This window comes from Gallus gallus, chromosome 10, assembly GCF_016699485.2.
Source record: "Gallus gallus isolate bGalGal1 chromosome 10, bGalGal1.mat.broiler.GRCg7b, whole genome shotgun sequence".
NCBI classification, from domain to species: Eukaryota; Metazoa; Chordata; class Aves; order Galliformes; family Phasianidae; genus Gallus; species Gallus gallus.
The window spans coordinates 12,914,161-12,935,463 of record NC_052541.1 but is presented as its reverse complement, the minus strand read 5'-3'; the positions used below and the strand labels follow the sequence as shown (position 1 = coordinate 12,935,463).

At 54.4% G+C, this 21,303-nt stretch overlaps 1 protein-coding gene across 1 annotated transcript in view; it reads left to right on the top strand.

Annotated features, from left to right (window-relative positions):
- Nucleotides 1-20,336, top strand: part of LOC107054204 — a 36,932-nt gene extending 16,596 nt beyond the window's left edge. Inside the window, exons 4-5 of the mRNA XM_046899327.1 lie at nucleotides 17,803-17,898; nucleotides 19,794-20,336. Of these exons, the coding sequence (XP_046755283.1) occupies nucleotides 17,803-17,898; nucleotides 19,794-19,803 (106 nt within the window). The 3' untranslated portion in view covers nucleotides 19,804-20,336. The remainder of the gene's footprint in view (nucleotides 1-17,802; nucleotides 17,899-19,793) is intronic.
- The last annotated feature ends 967 nt before the right edge of the window (nucleotides 20,337-21,303 follow it).

Genomic DNA, 21,303 nt, shown 5'->3' with positions numbered 1-21,303 from the left:
CTCCCCCTTTCAAATTTGCACAGACATCAAAAGAGTCTGGAAGGTTCAAACAGATCACAATGTAATCAAAATGCCAAGCCACTGTCTGTTTCTGCCTTTGGGTTGACAAGCAGGATTAGCACCCAAGGGAAGCAGGGTGTAATAGTGTTTCACGGGCACTGTGAACAGCCCAGAAGTGCACGGAGTACAGAAAGGTTAGCCGAAGGGCAGGTCTAGCTACAGATGCATGGTTGGGGGGTGGATTTTAAAGCAAGGAGCTGTGTGCGTACAACCTCCATGGATATTTCCTTTAGTAGAAGCAGGACTGTCCTGCATATGGCTACGTCATGCTAGAAGCAGTTTAAGCTCAACTGGAGAAAGCCGGTCTTGGCCTAGAATACAAGAGGAGCAATGCGCAGCAGAAGCGGTTGACCTATAGTGCTGTCATGATAATGGTGGGGCTTTCCATGTAGACAACGCCAGAGTGGAGCAGCCAGCCTGCCATCCCTTATGTTTCACTGTCTAACCGAGATGTACAACACAGCTTGTCTGTGTGCGGCTGTAATCGCCCTCTTGCCCGGGTAATGCGTGCTCTGGTTGTCAGCGGAGTCGTGGAGCAGATGCCAAATTTTCAATGTGTGTCATGTGCCTATTTTGCCATGCAAATAGCCCCATCTTGGCTAAAGACACATGAAACGCTTCCCAAACGCTGCTTTTATGTCAGTAATTGCTATAGCCATCCTGAGGACAGCCCATGACCACAGATGAGAGTTCCTCATTCGGTGTCTGATATCGCTCGCTTGGACAACTGAACAACACCAATGTTTCCATTGTGAAGTTCCCATTAAATGGGAAACACCAGGTGTAGCTTTGTCTGTGCTGTCTATATGACTTTACCTTTTCCTTTCATAACTGATTTTGTTTTAAGTTTGCCTGAAATTGAGATTTAGGAAGGTTGTGTGTGCTTCAGTGGTGCCTCTGCAGTTTCAGTTCAGGATTAATTCTGTTTCAGAGAGGAGAAAGGCAGGATCCTTTCAGTACCTCTAAAGGGGCTGTGAGAAAGAAGGAGGCAGACCCTTCAGCAGGATCTCTTGTGGTCGGACAAGGGGAAATGGTTTCAAACTAAAAGAGAGAAGATTTATGGATATAAGGAGGAGGTTTTCTACAATAAGGGTGGTGAGGCACTGGCACAGGTTGCCCAGAGAGGTGGTGGGTGCCCCATCCCTGCAGACACTGCAGGTCAGGCTGGATGGGGCTCTGAGCACCTGTTCAGCTGTACGTGTCCCTGTTCAGTGCCGGGCAGTTGGACCAGACGGCCTTGAAGGGTCCCTTCCACCTCAAACGGTTCTATGGTTCGCTCTCTGGTGTCTGGGCAGGCCTTGGTTCCCCTCATGGAGATGGGACCTGCCTGGTGGGACAGGCATGGCGAGAGCACAGCCACTGCAGTGGTCATGCACCCATGGCAACGTGTGCTGCCTTGTGAAGGAGAGCTGTACTGTGGTGACTCTCCCCACAGGCGCTGGGGTACAGCTCCACAGTTGGCGCTGCAGATGAACGGCCTGGCTAAGATGGCCGCCCGCCCTGCCTGCGGGCACGCTCAGGCCTGTGATGGCGTCTGCTTGTCTCCCTTTGTCTTCAGGGCAGCAGCATGGCTGCTCATGCTTCCAGGCCCCAGGTGCCAGCTGCCGGGCAGAGGGCAGCCCGCCGGGGCAGGCCCTGAGGTAGCGTGGGCCCTGGCGGCCATTTTGAGGGAGGCGAGCGCTGCTTGTAAGATGGCCGCATGGGCATGAGGTGGGGTGCAGCGCTGCCTCGTCTTCACCACACTGCCTCCCTCACGCCGTCCCCTCCTTATCTTGCTAATTACCAATGAAGGCAGAACAATAACGGGAGCTGGCATGCCCCAGTTCTTTCTCTGCCACCTCCTTCCTCGGGCGGAAAATCTGCACACACACACACACGCGCACACACACGCACACCCCCGCCCGCCAGCCCCTCTGTGATATTAATTGAATTAACATACTTCCTAATTTGCCCTGTGTTTTCCGCGCGCTGTCTCCCAGCCGCCTCGTCATGGCTTATCCAACTGGTGGGGACGGAGCGGACGCATTCTTCCCCCTCCGCTCGTTTGGTTGTATGCGAAAAATCCTTAATGACATATAAAAGGGGTGGCGTGGGGGTGGGGATGGCGGGACAATAGCCCATGAGGGATTTGGCAGGAGACGTGCAATATTTACCGAGATAGACCATCCTTGCTGTCATTTTGTTGGTGGATTACGATGGCCGTTTTCCCCGCGTTCCTCCATTTATTTATTTTTCCGATGGCGGGGGGGACGCGTTGGCACGCCGCTGCTTTGTGTGCCTTGCTTCACCTATGAAAAGGACACATTAAGGTGTTTCCATAAACCCCTGGATGACAAAGAGAGCGCCTTTCTGCTCGGCTTGTAGGCAACAATGACAGAAGCCTTTAAAACCATGATTTTCAAACCCCCCCCCCCCCCCCCCCCCCCCCCAATGATTGCAGAAGGCTTCCCCTAAAAGGAACTTAAATACATATCATTAAATCTAAAGCACTAAGCTCTGCTCCTGCTAACTATGCCATGCTTTTTGTTTCTGATAGTATTTGTCCATTGCGGAGCGTGAGCGAAGGATGCGGAGCCTCCCCCGCCTTCCTCCCTTTGTTTAAATGACAAAATGTTTCAGTGTTTTTGTTTAGAAAATAAACCTTGGTGGGTTGATTCCCCCCCCTCCCCCCCCCCCCCCCCAGCTTTTTATTTTTATTTTGCATTTATCTTGGCGTGAAATCCAGGCTCCTCCTCTTCCCAGATCTTGGGAATCCATGTTCCTCGTGATCGCTTTTCCCTCCTTTATCTAAAACACAATGTGATTTTATAGTATTACTCCGAAAACATACCAATAATATTTTGAATTTCAGTATTTGCGGCTTCAGGATATTGCAATTTTTTTTTTTTTTTTTTTATAAGCGACGAATGAAAAGCGATGATTTAAGTGTGTAATGCACAATACAGATGCCATGCATTGTAAATACATTTCAGGGGCATAAAATCCAACACACAGAGCCGGTGTTCCACGAAAGCCGGGAGTCCAAAAATAACTGTAAAAATGAATTGTCTGTCAGGATGAATCTCTCAGATCCTAGCCGATGTTTGTGGGGTTACCGGATACAACTGGGTTACTTATTGGCATAAATATCTCATTTTAAAATGCTGATGACAAACTATAAAAAAAAAAAAGAGGTGAAGGAGGTATTTGACTGATTATTGGATACCGTGGATTCCCCGCATTTAATTTCATACTTACATGCTATTTGCTTATCCCATGTTTATGGGTATGCGCTTTAGCTTCGTATAAATCTCTCCTGTCTGTCTGTCTCGCCGTGTTCTTTTCTCTCCTGGTATCCCATCTGCTTCTCATGGTCCTTCTCCTGAAACTACATCGCAGGATCCGATGGGGATAATGGGAATCCGCCTCTGGTCTCTATCATAAACATGCCAACGTGGGCTATTGTGTCAGGAGCCGGCGATCACCAGATGGTGCTTGGTTGCCCAGGGTCTGTGTCACTGGGTTTGGTCTCTCTGTAAGCCAACAAGCCCTGTAGTGTTGTATCCCCCCAAGATCTACCCACTCTAGTTAGAGACTGTGTAGGGACGTTGGGTGATGTACCCAGAGAGGAGATGCTTCTGGGAGCGTTTGGCTCTTTGCAGATATGAGCTGAGATTTGTTAATTCCTGTGCTCAGCTGTGTTCACCCTGTCTGCATTCGTGGGTAGGAAAATTAGCCTGTTTGCTTTTGTAGGACTAAATGCTGTCCTCATGCAGGAAAAAAAAAAAAAGGGGGGGGGTCCGTGCCTGCTTGAGCAGACATCTCCCCTTGCTGTATGCACCAGGCTTGGGAAGACAGCACAGAGATACCTCTGTATCAATGGGGTGCGGACAAAATCAAGATATCTCCTCTCTCTTGGGCTGCCAGACAGCTCTTGAGCGTTCGCAGAAGGACCCGCTTGTGTGGGTATTGTGGAGAACAGCTGAGGTGTGGGACTTGCCCCATGAAAAAATCCTCAGCGGGTCCAGCCAGGAGAAACTCAGGGCCAAATCCGGCTCTTCATTTGGTGCCTGCATGTCCTCGTGAGGTCCTGGATGTTGCTGCGCATGTGAGCTGCAGAGTGGAAATTAATGCAGAAATAAAGATTGAAAATAAAAACACTGAACACAGACAGATGGAGAGAGCCTGGCATAATTACATTTAGTGGAGGGCCGCCATGAATGAAACCAATTAAAGGAGAAGCGATGCTTGTATGAGGGAGAGGGGGGGAAGACCTCTCTGTATCTTCTCAGGCATCCGCCGTCCGGTGGGGGTGAGTCCCTGAGTCATGGGCGAGCTTCTGCATGCTTAGCGGGACTTTGCTTATCTGCTAGGGTGAAAAAGAAGGAAATGGGAAATGTAGGACGCTGGCAGGGCAGGAGCTGGCTTGCAGCCAGCCCCAGCCTCATGGTCCCCATTGTCTCATGGCTTTAATGCGTGCCTAGAAATCCAGTATTTAGGATTCAGGTTGCCATTGTAAAGAAGAAAGGTCGTGCTCAGCGCCGCTTGGCGTGGATTCCTCAGGCAGCTCTTTTGCCTGCGTGCCCTGCGCTGGGGCTGGCTTGGCAGAAAAGCTTGGGTTAGAAGTGTGCGGGCTGCTGCCGCGTGGCCGTGGTGGCTTTGTGCTTTGGGGAGGGTAGAGGAAAATGTCCAGGATGCCACACAAGGGGCGAGGCATCAGGGCAGGTTTGCACAGGCTGAGTGTGCCTTATGGATGAGCTTGGCTGAGCACCTAGCAAGCCACACTCGCTTCAGGGCCCCAGAAATCGCTGCTTTCTATCCTTCCTCCCCTCTTCTGCCATCCTGTTCTCTCGGGTGGATGCCTTCTGGGTAGAACAGCAGCTGGCAAGGCTTGGCCAGAATGGCTCTCAGGGGCATTATCACAAGGCTTGGGATTTGGGGTGTTTGTTGCAAAAGCACGGCACCTGGAATCAAGGGCTGCTTGGAAGCTTCAGTCTCGCTTAAAAATAATCAAATGGTGCTAATGAGAAATGGGTTTATGGGCATCATTATTGCAGGGAAAACTCTGGAAACATAACAAAGACATGTTTGGGCCTGGAATTACCAAGCTGAAGAAAGATTCTCCAAATCCTTGGGGTTTTTTTTTTTTTTTTAGAGTCAGCCTTAGCAATTTTGGGTAGTCATATTCCTGGTATTCAAAGCTGGAGGATGGAAGTGTGGGATACTTCATAATATCAAACAGGGTGTGAAGGAGAGCCTGACAAATCCAAGCACTGTGGTTTACACTGGGTTGCATGGGGGCTGGTTTGGATCCTGCTACTTGTACCCATTACTCTTAGGAGTGGTCCAAGCCACTGGGTGTAGGAAAACTCGGAAGCAAAGTTCTGTAGTGTGTGCTTCCGTCTCTGAAATGTAGTAATTGGTAATTGTGGTCCCAGCTGCCCTGTTCTGTAAGGGGCCAAGCAAGGGATGCCCGTCTGTGTACATGCCTGTGGAGGTGGTGGAGGCAAGGCTGCACAGGCACACTGCCTTCTTAAAAACTCTCTTTGGACTCAGCACTGTGCTCAGCACCATGGAAGACTCTGCTTAAGGGCCAGAGGAGATGCTGTCGCTGTGCTGTCCTCCTGGGGCTGTGCGGGAGCTCCCTGGGTTAAGCAGGCATGTTCCATCCAGGTTTCCATCCAGAGCAGACTCGCAGGGTAACGTGCTCCTTCAGCCCATTTGTGATGTGTTGCATAGGCATCACCCTCACCCCGGTGGTCACATGTCTGAATGTGCTGTCATCAGTGTGGTTTTAAATATATTCTAATGCGGAAATGTACTGGAGCTAACCAAGATGAAGGAAAGCTGCAGGAACAAGTCAGGACTTGTATGGGCTGGTCCTGGGGCTTCTGAGGTTCTTTCAGGTCTGGCTTTCAGCTAACAGCACTCACTGCTCATCTGCAGCATTTACAGCAGTTCTGGTCCTGCACTGTCCCCAGGCTGGGCTTTTCCCGATGGGGTGGAGCGGAGTGGAAATGCAGAGTGCTAATGAGCGGGTGCTAGGCTGGGACCCATCGTGTTGCTTGTGATCAGGCTCATGGGTGATGTGGCAGGGCAATCTGGGAGCTTGGGGAGAAAGTAAATGGCTCACGTACATAAGTGCTGGCTGGGGAGCCCATTAGGGCTTCCCCTGCAGAGGGAAGATGTTACCTGCAGCTCTCTGTGTTGCTGTACGCTCTGTCTGGTGGGCTCTCACACTTCTGTCTCCTCCCATCCCAAATGCCAGAGGTTGAATGAGTGCCTGTGATTGTCGCAAGGGCTTAAAGATGTGGTGACTCTACTCCCTAATCCACAGCTTGCGACATGACTTAGGGAAACAAAGGCATGGGCTGCTTATCTTCATTTGTGCAAGGGCTAATTCGCCTGCCCCGTTTGAGCATGGGCCATTCGGAGCTGGCTGCAGATGCCTGCTGTATGCGGGATTCACATCCGGCCCATTGCAAAGGCAGAGCCCAGCTGCTGGGATTGCTGGCACCTCTGCTCATCCTGGGTCACAGAACGGTGAATTTTCAGACCTGCATCCTCTGATCAGACCCAGTAAGTGTCACGCTGGCAGGCAGAGGGACACGGGGCTGTTCAAACCCTACCCTGTACCCAATGGGACCAGCGTTATGGCTATGCAGAATTACTCTGCGTTTTCTAGGCCACTTTTGAAAATGGCTGAAAATTTGCTTTCCTTAGCCTAAAAACTGAGCTCTCTCGTTGGTTCTGTAAGTGATGGGCAGGGACTTGAGATCTCCTGCGACCTGAGAGCCTGATGAAGTTGGAAACAGCCCAGCAAGGGTGGAAATGGGTTTTGCAGGTCGTTTTGAACGCAATCACATTCACTGCTGTTGTTCCCCTGATTTGGGCACGGTGGTACCATCCTCCCTGATCTCCCCTCTGCTGCCTGATGTGGGTACCACAGAGGTGCACCAGGGAGAGGGGTTTGGTGGCAGAGGGGACCTCAGGCTCCGGGGAGAAGGGGCATCTCTGCTGACCACCGCTTGCTTTGCCATCCAGCCCCGGGGAGGGGGAGGCTGCGTGACAGCGCGGTGGATGCTCTCGGCAGGTCTCCTGCCTGCGGAGCCAGCGGTGACACTTTGCTGACATGAACAGAGAGGAGATGCTGGCGTGAGATCCTGGTCACGTCAGCTGGGATCAGGTACCAGGCCTGGCCATGGCCGCCAGCAGCTGCCCTGAGTGCTGGTGAACATGATCCGGAGCCAATCTCAGGGTGTTTGCTGCATGCCTGCAGCAAGGTGCTGTCCTAAAGCTCTCTGCAGCTCTCTGCAAATGCTGCTGGAGGGATACCAGCGTGGATGTGCTGGGCTTGCAGTCAGATGACGGGTGCCATCTTTGCAGGGTGCAGGCACAAATGTTTCGGGAGGATTTTCTTCCCTACGGATGCTATTGCTCTCCAGGGAAGATAGGAAAACGCTGGTCCTGAAGGGATGAGCACTGTCTGCACTTTGATGGCAGATGTCCCGGGAACTGTAAGGAAAAAAAGACACCCACTGATTTTTTCATTTCTCCCCGTTTCTGTCTGCCTATCAGCCTGTCAGCTCGCTAGATGCTAATCCACAGCAGCAGCAGCACAAATAAAGCTAGACTGGAGGGATGCTAATTTATGCCTGGATTTCATGCTTTGTTTTACTTCCACACTTTATTGGACGGAGTAGGCTTTGTGAGTGACGTAAAATGTCGTGTGCGCTCTCCCCGTGGCAGGTTCCTGCACATGCAGCAGGAGAAGTTCATCTCTCTGTATCGCTGCAGCTTTGCACGTGGCCTTCTCTGTCTCCCCGGGTATTTTTTTTGGGGTGGGGGGGGGGGGGTTGCTTCTGCTGAGCTCCCATGTGATGAGGAACTCATTCTAAATTTTGTCGTGCTGCACTGAAAGCCAGGGATGTATTTCCAGTCTCATCTCGCCTTCTCTGATGGTGCCAGCATTTATGCATCTAAACTGTAATTTTTTACGCTCTAACTGGGGAACCAGACTACAGCCTCTGCAATTTGCATGAATAAATGTCATGTAAAACCATCTGCTCATGGACAGTGACCAGCTGAAAAGTTATGCTGGGAGGCAATCCGTTCGGGAGCGATCGGCAGATCTATTTAATGAGATGTTGAGATTTACACGTCTCCATGTCTGAGAGAAGGAGCGTGGGTAGATGGATTTAAAGGCAGGGATAGATAGATTTAAGGTCACAGAAGCACTCGGAGCCTGCCAAGTCCGTCCTGCAGTGAAAGTGACCCTACCTGGGTGGTGAGGGCAGGGGAGGAGGTCTGCCAGCACTTGGAAAGGCACTGTCTTAGAAAAAGGTGAAACGTAGAGTATGTTCAACTCAACGTTAATAATGAAGGGTCTTGTGTAGCTTCTTGCAAGGCTATTGCGTGGGATCCACTCTGTGACCCTTGGGGTCTTTGAAGGGAAGGATCAGCTCACATAGACGTGTGCTGAAGGATCCTGAGGTCTTCAGCCCCCATTAGAGGTAAAGGGAAGGAGATGCCCACATCTCACTGTTGGCGTGCTTAGAAGGTTGGTGCTGACCTTCCCTTCAGCCAAGACTTTGTGAGCCACGTGGCAAATCAGTGGGTAAGGAAGGAACAGCCAGGAGAGAGCTGGTGAAGTCTTTGAAATGGCCACGTTGGCTGGGATCTACCAACCCGTTTTTGTGCTCAACTCCTTCGGAGCAAGGCAGGGAGGAGGGCCCAGAGGTGGCTCTTGTAGCAGGCTCTGCTCTCAGCCGTGCTGGGTTCAGTCCTAAGTGAGGATTTAATTGCATTCAGTAAAATCTGCCCAAATTTACAGCACGGAAATGAGAGCAGAATTGCAAGTGTCCTTGTTTCTCAGTGCCGTCAAATAGCTTTTCTCAGCCTTGAGTCCTGGCAAGCTAATCTCTGTAGAGTTTTATTTCATATGGTGTCTGCATTGCCCTATTAAAACCACAGCTCTGTTCCCAATTCTGTACATGTCAAGTGCGTATCCGTGTGTATTGGAGCAGAGGGATGTGGCAATAAAACTGTTCATGACTACTTGTTTGGATAAAAAGCACAGATTTGCTTACTTGGCAGTAGCTTCCCCTTTTTAGCAGAAATATTTGCACAGCGACTTTCATTTTGTCACAGCGGCCATGGGAAGGATGCTGCACTGCCACTCACGTTCCTGGGTTTGTGTGTGTGGTTTTGCTGAGGTTTGTTGGTAGCGATGTCCAGAAATCTCCTGCGGCAAACAAAAGAGCTCCAGGCGGTGGTTTGGCTGCAGGAGCCGCGTGATGGGAGCTGGGCTTCCTCCAGCCCCCAGACCTCTGCCGCAGCGAGGCAGGGCTCTGTCGGGTTTGCATCACAGCTTGTCTCCTTTCTGACTAAGCTGACGGACAGGAATAGCTTCTTACTCCTAAGGTGCATCTGGTTCTGGAGGCGGACGTGGGTTGTGGCATTTGTGTTGGCAGCTTGTGCCGTGCTGCTCAGCGAGGCTCTCTTTGGGCTGCTGTCTGCTGGGATGGGAGGGGGAACCTGTGAGCTGCACCGCACGAGAGCATCATAGGTGTACGGAGGTGTTCGCCTTTGTGCGGGTCTCGGAGGTCTCTTTGTTTTGTCTCCCTCCGAGTACCTTGTGCAGATGCATTTGCATATATGGAAAACGTTGTCATCATCTCCTCCCCCTTCCCCGGCTCACGCCGCTCTGCCGACTCGTGGGCATTTCCAGCTGAACGATGCTGCCGAGCCCAGCCAAGCATGTGGGGCTGGGGGCTAAGCCCTGTCTGCTGCTTCCTTCCCCAGAGGGCGGTGGGGCGGTTGGGGGGCGGTCGGGACATCAGGGGCGGTTTTTCTTAATTTTCTCTGACTCGCCGTAGGAAGGTGGTCGGGTCCCGAAGGGGGGCTGTTCCCTCAGCCCCCAGCCCTGACCCCCTCTGCTCCCTCCCTCCATTCTCACGCTGGCAGCGGCACTGCAGAAAGCATCCAAACCGCTCTGCCAGTCTAATCCAAGTTCAAACCATTTGCGTCCCTATCCAGAAAGCCTGGGAGCGGTCCCCTGGCAAATCCCTCGCTCCACCGGCCGCCATTCACCCCCACAAAGACGTCCCGTACAGGACATATTCAGTCCCTAATCCTCTCTAAGGTGCTGCAGGCTCTTCTCTTCCCAAACCCACACCTGCTCCGGGAACTCGAACACTCCGAGGTTCGTCTCCGTGCTCCGCGGCCTCTACGGGGACAGGCTGGGCCATCGGAGAAAGGGGGTGGAGGAGAGCTGGGGCAGCTGCGGGGCTTGTGTTAGTAAACACTTCCTTGGGTTCACATTTTAATTCCTTGCCCCCCTCCCCATCTTCTCCCCCATCCTTTCCCTTTTCTGTACGCTCACACAATGAGACCATTGTCAAGGGGTGATTTGAATGAGGGGTCTCCGGGCATGTTCCCAGCATTGTCAAACAGAGTGGGAAAAAAACCACAACTCCAGCCCAGCCAGGAGGACCGGACCAGACTGAGACAGATGCCTAAATTAGTGACAAAGCCTTTTGAATGTCCCCCCTAGACAAGGGTTGCCTTGTGCGTGTGTGCGTGTGTGTGTGCATGCTCGTGGGTGTGTATTTGTGGCTGGGTGGCAGCTTGCATGTCTCCCCATGTTAATTAGTTTTGCATGCATGTCTGATAAGGTGCCAATGAATATATTTGTCCTTCCATTGGCGAAAGCTGTCTCGGCAGCAGGGGAGATGCGGGGCGCTGGGGGTGTGCTCAGAGCAGCCCGGGGTAATTGAGCTGTGCGGGGCTGGAGGAGAAGGGCTGAGAGCCCGGTGCATCAGCGGGGCCGGGCTTCCCAGCCATGGGTCGGCTGCCTTCTTTGCAAATTGCAGAGAGTTTAAAAGAGAACTGAAGCTTTTTTTTGGTTCACTGGGTCTTTCTGTTCGTCTTTACTGATTGTCTGGCTGAGGGTCTGTGGGCTCTTTCTTCTCCTTTGCCCTGTGTCTCTCTCTCAAGTCCCTTAAAAGGTGTTTATTTCCAATGGGTTTGTATCCATCTTTGTATGTACACATACACATGCAATCACTCACACAAAGCCCCAACAACAAAACCTCAGCCTGCTTCTCCAGCGAGGCAGCCGGATCCACTGCCAGCTACAAAGCATGGGAAGGAGCGGAGCTGGGGTGTGCAGGGCATGGAGCAGTGGGAACAGGAGCTGGAGAGACAAAGGGAGCGGTGCTACCGAGGATTTATCAGCATTTGTTCAGAACAGAGTTATTAATTGCAAAGATAAAAGTCTTTCCACTTCCCCAGCATATGGACCGGCACGTAGTGTCATTCCTAGAGTGCATCCATCCGTCCGTCCGTCCGTCTGTCCATCCATGCACCCACCCACCTGCATTCTTCAGATTCACGCAAGAATCTATAGGATGTAGGGATGTTAACACCCATTCACGTCTGCTTAATTATTTTTTTGCATCTTTCCACTTAAACCAACGAGACTCAAGAGCCAACATACGTTTATTGAGCAAGAAGCTCTAGAATGGCCAGAGATGCCTTCCCTCCCCGTGCCCCCCTCTGCTGCTGAGCAGCTGCTGTGCTGAAAGAGCAGGGAATTACATGGCTGAGCAGCGATTGCCACAGGGCTGCTCTGAAGCGAAGGTCATTTGGGGAAGTTTTGCTGCATGCAGGGTTTGGTGGCTTTGCTTTCTCTTCTATGCTGGGTTCCCTGCATGGGTGCTGGGGGTGTGGAGAGCAGCGGGGCTGGTTCTGGTTGGGAGATGGCTTGGTTGGAGCAGCAGAGCATAGGGCAAGTACCTCAAATCAAAGAATCGTAGACTAGCCCGAGTAGGAAGGGGCCCATAAGGATCATCGAGGCCTCCCTGCTGTTGGAGCAATAGGCACGGTGGGCAACTCAAAGCACTCATGGGGAGCGTGCAGGAAAAAAGGACCCCCAAGAAACGCAGGTTGGAGAACAAAGGCAATTTCGTGTGGCTTATCAGCAGTGCCTAATTGCGCAGGGTGAATAATGAGCAGTGGGGGAGGCAGCTCTGCTGTCCTCCTGACAGGCTGCAGCCCGTGTCTGGAGAGCCCGAGTCAGTGCCAGCACGTGGTGGGGGTCCTCAGAGAGGGCCAGCCCCATCCTCTGCATCTGTGCCCCTTTCAGAGCTGCTGGGCTCCTCTGTCGCAAAGCCTTTGTGTTAACCCCACATCGTAGAATCGTAGGATCGTGGAATCATGGAATCACAGAATGGCTTGGGTTGGAGGGGACTTTAAAGATCATCCAGTTCCAAGCCCCTGCAGTGGGCAGGGTTGCCAGTCACTGTAAACCAAAGGGGGATGTGCCATTGGAAGAGGTCACTATGCGAGTGCTTGGACCTGTCGTTGGCTCGTGGGGTGCGCGCGTTATCCACAGCTGACCCTGGTGCAACACGGCCTTTAATCAGAAGAACTGGGAAATGGCCCACAGGCCCTCTGCAGACCCCTCCAGTCCATCTCCCACCCCTCCGCCCCACTCCATGCATCCCACCGCTCCCTCATTCTGCTCCCAACCCCACGCAGGGCCATGGAAACCGCTTTGTCAGAGCTCCGTGCCAGCCCGATCTGCAGAAGGGCTTTTTTTTTCCCCTGTTGGGATGACTATTCCCACACAAGCAAAGCCTCTTAATGAATCCGTGGCAGCAAAGTAGGTGAGGCGCTCGCCCTGCCAAGGCTGCTTGGCACGGCTGGAGTCACGTAATCACGCTCAGCTGCCAGCGGGGACAGAGCAGGAAGAGTTAACGTGGGGACAGCGTGGGGACAACTAATCCCAGCAGGACGGGTGGCACAGACCTGTCCTTCCTCACCTCCCCCTCACCGCAGCCCACCTCTTCCTCTCCCACCTCCTCCCTTCACTCATTTCTCCCATCTCCATCACATTGTCACTCCTCCCCCGGCCCCTCCCGTGCCCCGCTCTCTCCATCCAGCACGTTCCCCTCCCGCACTCTCCGAGTGGGAGCGAGGGGCCGTGCGTTTGGGCTGCGGTGGAGGTCACAGCTATATGGGGATTGTTTAAAAGAGATTTGCCCACATCCCAGCCCATGTGACCAGCCTCAGCTGCAGGTCTCTCTTTCTTAATCTGGAGATAAGCGTGATTATCCGAAGAAGGGCTGTTCGGAGCTTTGTAACTGTGACAGGGGAGCTTTCAAGTCGCACTTTGCTGGCAGAGCAGCGTTTAAAGCCGGGGAATCAGATTCCAAGCGTGGCTTTGCATCTCTTTGCTGCTGGGAGCATGGCGCGGGGCTGGCAGCAGGGATGGGAGCTTTATTAGGACTTTGCTTATGATGCGGAAAAGGAACCGGGGGAGGGAAATGAGGGGAAAAAAAATCCCAATTCACCGTTTCCCGATCGGTGGTGGAATTACAGCAATGCTCTGCTTCCAGGAGGGCGGTGGGGTCCCATTGGCCTCACGTCTGGGGAGCAGTTCAGTGGCCAGGAGGTTCTGCTGCTTTCGGTGCCATGCAGCGCGGGCATGTTGTGTCTCTCTGCTCTGAGTCCCCATCCTCGTTGCACAAGAGGTCCCCTGGGTCCTGTTTGGAAATGAAATGCTTGTGGCAGCTGGGGATGCTGTGCCTGGCTGTCCCCAGGACCCCATTCACATCAAGGCTTGCTGGAGGTGCGTCTTGGTGGGATGCGGGGATGTGGCAATCGTGTGGTTTCATGTTGTGTCTTGCCATCTCATACCATGGGCACAGCCCCCAAAGGCTTCTTGCGCCAGGACAGGCATCAAAATAGGGTTTAGTGGAAATGTTCCGCCGTAGAGCAGGCGCTTCTCTGCTTCTATTTGTAGAATAAAAACTCCAAGCAGAGACTCATCACTGCGTCTCTTTTGATGGAGATGGGTCAAGGAGAAAGAAACCTGGATCTAAGCCAGGGGCTGGAATCTGGGTCGAGGCTGAATGAGGACTGAGTGCCAGCAGTGCTCCGTCCCGTCACTCGGGCAGCACTCACTGTTCTTGCTGTATCCTCCTTGGAAGGGGTTCAGCTTCAGGCCAGCCTGATCCAAAGGGCACCTGAACAATTCCCTCCTGCTCACAGCCGCTCATTGCTAGAGCTAGTGTGAATCTGCAGCCCCTTCTCCTGGGTTTATTTGAGGGGAGCGGTTTCTTGCTTGTGTCTCGTGATACAGAAGGAGATCAGATGTCCTTCTCTCTTTTCCATGAAGGCACATCCTCTCTTTGCATACCTTGGCCATGGTGGGCGTCCAGCCCTAAAGCAGCCCAGGTGAGAAGTGGGGCAGGACGCATACAGGGGTGGAGATGTGGGTCCGTGGGGCTGGCGGCTCACTGTCCATCCAGCAGTTGCAGGAGGGAAGTGGTTGCAAATACATCATCTTGAGCGTGAGCTCTGCGCTGTCTCCTACATGGTCTGCTGTCCCTGGAGCCCCACACAGCTGGTCTGTGGGAGGGAGCTCTGTTTTCCTTGTACCCCTGTGAACTTGATTTTTTGTTATTTTTCTCTGCGTGCCGCTTACATGAATCCTCTTCAGTGCCTACAGCTTATTCTGTGGCTTTACCGAGGATCTGGCCAACATATGTAGCCTCCCTCCAGGGCACGGCTCTTTGAGAAGCTCCAAGCTGGACACAGCATGTTTTCCCAGTGGCTGCGGGGCTGAGCAGCCCAAATCCCGCATTGCACAGATCCTACACGTGTCCTGGGTGGGGGAGAAGCAGAACTCCCCCCACTCCTGGCAGCCTGGGAGCAGCAGAGGGAACGTGGGCAGGAGCACGGAGGTGTTGGCGGGTGCGGGTAGGAACACACGTGTGCTGGGACAGCCGTGCCCATCTGCACCAGCACGGTCACACGTGTGCCTGCGTGGCAGACCGTCCCCATGCCCCTCACCTGCCTGAATCTGTGGGGTACAGGGGGAGAATGGAGGCATCCCTTTTAAGAGCCTTTTAAATGGAATTGGATCTCTAAGAGAAAGGGTTGAATTGATTGCAAGGGTTGATTGATCTGCTGGATGTTTCTGCCAGCTTTCCGGGCATGCACAGGCTCAGAATTGCCAAGGTGGGAAGGAATTGACAAGCACTGCTGTGTCAAAGCAGGACATAAAGAACTAGAAGCCACGTCCCCAGCTCGCCCCAGCCTGGCACTGGGAAACATCTCCATTCTGCAACCCGCCGGGGCTAGCTCTTCACCAGCACTGACTTTGCCTCCTCCTATTTGCACATCCCCAGCACATTTCTGTCTTGCCCTGACAGTGGGATGGGATGGCCAGGGACAGACAGACAGCAGAGCCCAGGCACACCAGGACCCGAGCAGCCCTGTGTGGAGAGCTTCTTATGGGCTGAGGGTGGATGGAGGGATGTGAGGTGGGGTGATGCTGCATAGAGCAGGGCAGGTGGGTCTCGATGGAAGCGACTGAGAGATTTGAGAGGTGTGAACAGGATGGAGGGGACCAAGCTGGGGCTGCAGAGGGTGGTTCCCAAAGGTGAGCTGAGGCCAGCAGCCAGAGCAGGGTTTGGCAGAGAGCAAGGGGAGCTGTGGAGGAGTGTGGTCATGCCATGAGGAGTGCGAGAGCTGCTGCAGGGCTGCAGGAGGTGCTGACACAGGAGTGACACACAGCTGTGTCACCTGAGTGTCCCCTGTCATGGCGTGGGGCAGTTCCAGGCTTTGCTTTGTTGCTGTTGCTCAGAGCCATTTGCTACAAAGCCCTCAGCACCTCGGTGCATGAGTCTACTTTTAGTGACGCATAAAAACCAAAAGATTTGACAAAAAATATATATATATATATAACTTTTTTTTACTCTTGCCACCTCATTGCCATAGTAACAGAGGTCCTGAGGACACCTCCATGAAGTAGGTCACCGCAGACCCCTGTTTGCTGCTGCTCACAGCCAGCACTGGGCATCCCCAATGGTGCGAGCATGGCTGGGCCGGAGAGGTACCCTGCAGTGGGGTACCCCATGGCCATGCCCTGGTGAGGACACCGTGACATCACCCAGGTGCCATCGAGGGCCGTCCCACGCCCGGACACCGATCGTGGGAAACTGCCGTCCCTCCTGTTGGTGTCCCCAAGTCAGGGCTCCCTCCCATCCCCCTCTGCCTCCCTCCCCCCTTTCACTGGAGCCTCTCTCCTCCTGATTTGCATAATTTTCCATTTTCAGTGTCCCCTTTTCTTTTTCTCCTCTCCATATGGTGCGTCCCCCTCTCTGCCTGGTGCAGGAGCCCTCCTTAACAAGCTCAGCAAAGCCCTCTCTCTCAGGGGCTGCACATGAAAGATGCTCTGTAAAAACAGAGGCCGGCAAGGAGCCCTCCCCCTCTCCCCCTTGATTTATAAGGGGCCGGGATGTGGGAACGTTCCTGGGTCGTGCTTTGGAGCCGTCGGGTGTTTGCAGCCGTCTGCAGTGCCTGTTTGCTCCATCCATTCAGTGCAGACCCCTACGGCTGGCGCTCCCCGCGTCTTTCATCTGCAATGCAAAAAGAGTGGTGGGGAAAGTTGGTGCCTCTCCTGCGTGTCCCAGGCTTTGCTTTCAGCTGCTGAGGGATGCTCTGTGCCTGCTGCGCCGGGGTTGGGCTGCGCCCTTGCTGCTGCTGCTTCCCCACCTGGGACACAGGTGACGAAAGTGGCACAAATGAAACAAGTGACACCGGTGGCACGCGTGGCACGAGTGACACGGCTGGCACAAGCTCCACGATCAAGCAGCGTTCGCCATTCGTTCACCATTCATCATCTTCTCCATCCCAGCCTGGGCTTTCCCACCACCCCGCGGAGCTCCATCCCCAGCAGCCCCACGGCAGTGTCTGTGTACAAACCCCACTGCCACCCCACTGCCACCCACAGGGATCCCACCAGTGCCGTGCTGCCGGGCAGAGGGTGCCAGCCCAGCATTTGACGGGTTAAGCCGGTCTCCAGCTAATTTCTCCCAGCGCTCCCCTCCTCCTCACGCTTCTGTATGCAGCAGGCAGGGCCTCCGCGCAGGTTCCTGCACTGAGCTGTTGCCAGGGGAGTAGTTAGGCGAGTCTGAGCTATGCGGGGAAAAGGCCCGGGCTGTCAAAGTGTCTGAGATGAACCATAGCCCGGTCCCCCTGCAGCTGGGCCCAAGCATGCATCAGCCCTTGTTTGGAGCCTGGGAATGGCAAAGCCCAGGGAGGTTCAAGGGCAAACTTGCTATTCATTAGTCAGGGGTCCTTGACGTTCCCACTCTCTGTCTCCCTTCTTCTTCTTCTTCTCTTTTCTGTCCCTCTTTTGACAGATTCCTGGGTGCTTTGGGGGAAAGCTCCCCTCCTCCTCCTCCTCCTCGCCCCGCCAAAAGCCCTCCCCATAAAATTCCCTGCAGACAGGCGGGGGGACAACAATGACGGCACCGAGAGCCGCATCCCGCGGGCATCCTCTGCCCCCCGGTGCCGTGCACGATGCACTCTCTCCACGCGAGCTGCACATCTCCCATGTTTTATCACTGTGATGCTCACAGGAAATTGTAACTTGAGATAAGAAAATGTCAGCAGCATTCTCCTCTCACTGAGCCCAAAGCGCCATGAAGTTCCTCTATAGGAAATGCAACCACGTGCCCAGGTGCACGGGGCGGGCGTGGGATGGAGGGAGCGGTGCTGGAGATCGTAAAGGTTGGAAAGGCCACTAAGATCATCCAGTCCAATCACCAACCCATCACCACCACACCCGGATAGGACCCACTCCCATTGCACACTTTTCATTGCTTGAAGAATCCAAAGCTCGCTTGTAATTACCCAAAGCAAACAGCACATCTTCTTAGTTTCAAATGATTTTTCCCTCCCCAGGCCCCTGGAGCAGAACGGAGGTGTAATGCTGAGGAGCTGCAGGGCAGAGCACAGCTTTGGTCACTTTGGAGTTGGAGATCTTGAGCCGGGGAGGAGGTATGAAGACTCTATTTGCATGAAAGTGTGCATGTGTGCAAAATGAAAGATACTGCGGGCTTGCAAAATGCAATCAGGGATGGAAGGGAGGAAAAAAGGGGGAGAAGGAAGGGAGGGACAAAAAATCAACAGTGAATAAAGGGTTTTCATAGTAACATCTCGGCACGATTAAATTGTCCAGAAAGTTTCTCCGCACCGACGGAGCAGGGCTGAGCTGGGGGAGGAGCAGAGCCCCTCCTTCCTGCCCGGCCCCGACAACGGGGCTTTGGCACACGGCGGTGGTCCCGTCAGGCAGAGCCACCTGCGTTGGTGGGCTGGCACTGGGGGTTCCACTATTGAGGGTGCTGTTTTTGGGGGTGCCATCACTGGGGGTGCTGCTGTTGGGGATGTCACTGTTGGGGGTGTCTTTGTCGGCACTGGGTTCCACCCAGCCGGCTCCTCCAGCCCCTCCTGCCCCAGTTACCCAGTGCTGGGAGGTGCAGACCTGCAGGCAAGTGGATGGTGTCCCATTGCAGTGAGCATCCTCTTCATTGGCATGATAGTTGTGTCTCTCGGTAGTTAGAAGCAAGCTCACGCGGCACTGCCCAGGGCACCAGCACGGGTTTTCCCTGGTGAGCACGATGGCTCAGCGTCTCTCTCCCTTCCTGGGCTTGGGGATGTGCTCACCACCCTTTGTGTCCCATCATGTGAGGACACTTGGGGTGGCTTTGTGTTATGGAGGACAACGCAGCATCGGATGCTCCCCCGCTTCCCAGCCTGGCTCTGCGCTCCCTGCACACGCACACACACACATCGGCGTGGGGTCTGCCCTCCGTGAGCCACCCCAAAACCAATGCACGCGGGCTGCGTTTTTCTTCTGCCCCTCTAACGTGTAGGCTCGCTTCGGAGTTGTGCAAGAGAAAAGGGATTTTCCTTGGCTTCCCACCAAGCGCCCTATGAATATTGCAATAAAGGGGTTACGGGAGAGAACTATTTTTTAAGAGAGAAAGAAAGAGGAAAAAGAAAACCCACCCACGGAAAGGCAGCCCGGACCCCAGAGTGAGGAGTGTTTGCACAGTTCAAAGAGTGGCGGCGGTTCACGCAGCCGCAGCCCGGGAGCGCAGCGCTGCGACCTACAGCGGATCGCGTGGCGTTGCTCCCAGGGCGCCTCATTAGAGCCAACGTCGAAGATTTATCTCTTAAAATGGGCTCGCAAATATTTTATAAAATTTGCAATATTTTATAAAATTATGATTTGGCGCACTAAAAAGAATAAATGAGCTGCCTGACAGTGCTTTTTGCGCCCTAGATCCGAGCGCGTGGAAGAATTAGAGGTGTGTTTGACTTTGCTCTTCCCAGCACGGCAGTTTATAAGCAAAGCAAAGGGAGGATGGCAAAGAACGGGGCTGGGCTCCATGCTAGGGGCCCGTGCTTGTGGAGGAGAAGTCAAGGAAAAGAGGGAAGAACCTGCTATAGGGTGTGGGGTGAGAGCTGCAGGGAGAGCCATGGAGGGGATGAGGGCGCTTGGGCTCAGCGTCACAGCTTCGGCCGCAGCTCCGTGCCTCATAGGTATCACTTTCCGCAGGCAGCCAAGGGCGCCGAGGGCAGGGAAAGTTAACGTGAAGATTAAAACATCAGAGGGCTGCTCCTTTAGTGGCTCTGACATGCAGAGTAATCCCTTGCCCCAAAGCCTACGGGGAAGGACAGGCGGCAGCCCCTCGGTGGGGCAGGGGGAGCGCGGGGCGACGGCTCCGTGGGTCAGGAAGGGGTGAGGTGACACAGGGTGGGACAGCAGCGGGTGGTGGGGTGTAAATGGGGATGAGGTCCATCCATGCTCCCATTTCCGTTCTCAGCTCCTGCGATTCTGTGTGCTGATGAAGAGACAGTAACCCGTGTGCTTTTCCTTTCCTTCCCAGATCCCAGTGAGGGGAGAAGGGATGTCCCCAGCCTGACAGCTCCTTCCTGGCTGCGCTCTGCCCGCTCTCTGCCCGATGTCTCCGGGATTCTCCAGGAGGGACCCAACCTGCCGTGGCCCCAGCAAGAGGCAGCATTGGCTGCTGGACGTGGAGGGGTTCTGCATTGCTTCGCACCTGTGGGGAGGGAGCCAGGGGATGGGGAGCCTGGCAAAAATCCCGTGTAACTCCTGTATGTCACCTCCAGGACCCAAATACCCCTGGGCAGAGAGGTGTGAGCACCGTCCCAGCTGGGTGTGGGGATGTTGGTGGGAGCAGGAGGGAGGTCTGAGTGGGATGGATGCCATGTTAAGGGGCTCTGCTCATGGAGCAGAGCTTGGCCTACGCTGTGCGTGTGTGCGTGATGGACTGAGCGTGGGCTGACCACGCCTGGTCCAGGCGGTGTTCCATTGCACTGTAAGAAAAAAGCACTGTAATTCCTCCCTAATTAAAATCAACCCCACCCCGTGCACTGTTGCAAATAAACACTCCTTTCTGCAAAAGCGAGCTGTGTGATGTGGTGCAGTACTGAGACGGAGGAGGCGATGGGCACGGAGCTGCCTGCAGACGCATCCCGGGGAGCACGGGAGCAGCCCAGAGCCGAGCGCCGCGCCGCGCCCCAGCGAACGATCTCTATTTGGTCTGAGCCCTGTCTGGGAAGTCGCCGTTAAACCCAATGCAAACAGCCCCTGTGAAAGGGCATAATGAATATGTCTCCGGAATGATTTGGAGCTCCTTCTGCTTGCAGAGCGGGGTTCCCCATTGTGCCCGGCTCCCGGCGTGCTCTCGGCAGAACGCGCGAGGTGGCTGCTTTCCCAGCTGAAACCCGAAAAAAAGCAAACAATGGGTCAAGGCTCGCATTGTGCGCGCCCAGGCAGGCAGAAGGAGCGCAGCCCGGCATGGCCAAGTTCAAGGCTGGGCAGGGGGCCGGGCGCGCGGGGATGCTAATGGGGCTGTGCTGAGCGGGGGGAGCGGGGACTCTGCGTGCCATTATCCTAAAAGCACCTTGCAGGGCGGCAGCGGGGGTGGCTGCCCGCTGTAGCGAGGGGTGCTGGTGCTGCTGGGAGGGATTTGGGGCGCTGGGGTGAGTGGGGGTGGTGCTGCTTGCTGGGGTGGGTGAGCGCCTCTGAGAATAGTGGCGTGGCGGGTGGATATCGGTGGGGATACTGGCGCTGGAGGGTTGCGAATGGATATCGTGGGGGGGGGGGGAACGGTGCTATAGGGGCAGGGAGGGGATGGCACGGTGCACCCCTGCCCACGCTGTGCCTGCAGGATGGGGCTGCTTTTGGCATCTCTGCCTGCAGAGGATGCGGGCACAGCTCAGCCCCTCCCGGCAGCCGCCCCCCTCCCCCCCTTTCCCCGCCGGTTCCCCCGTTGCGGCGCGGCTCCCCCCGGCCCGGATGAAGTGTGTGGAGACAGGCGGAGCGGCCCGTGGAAAAACACCATGGAGGGCCCGCACAAAGGGGGTTTTATT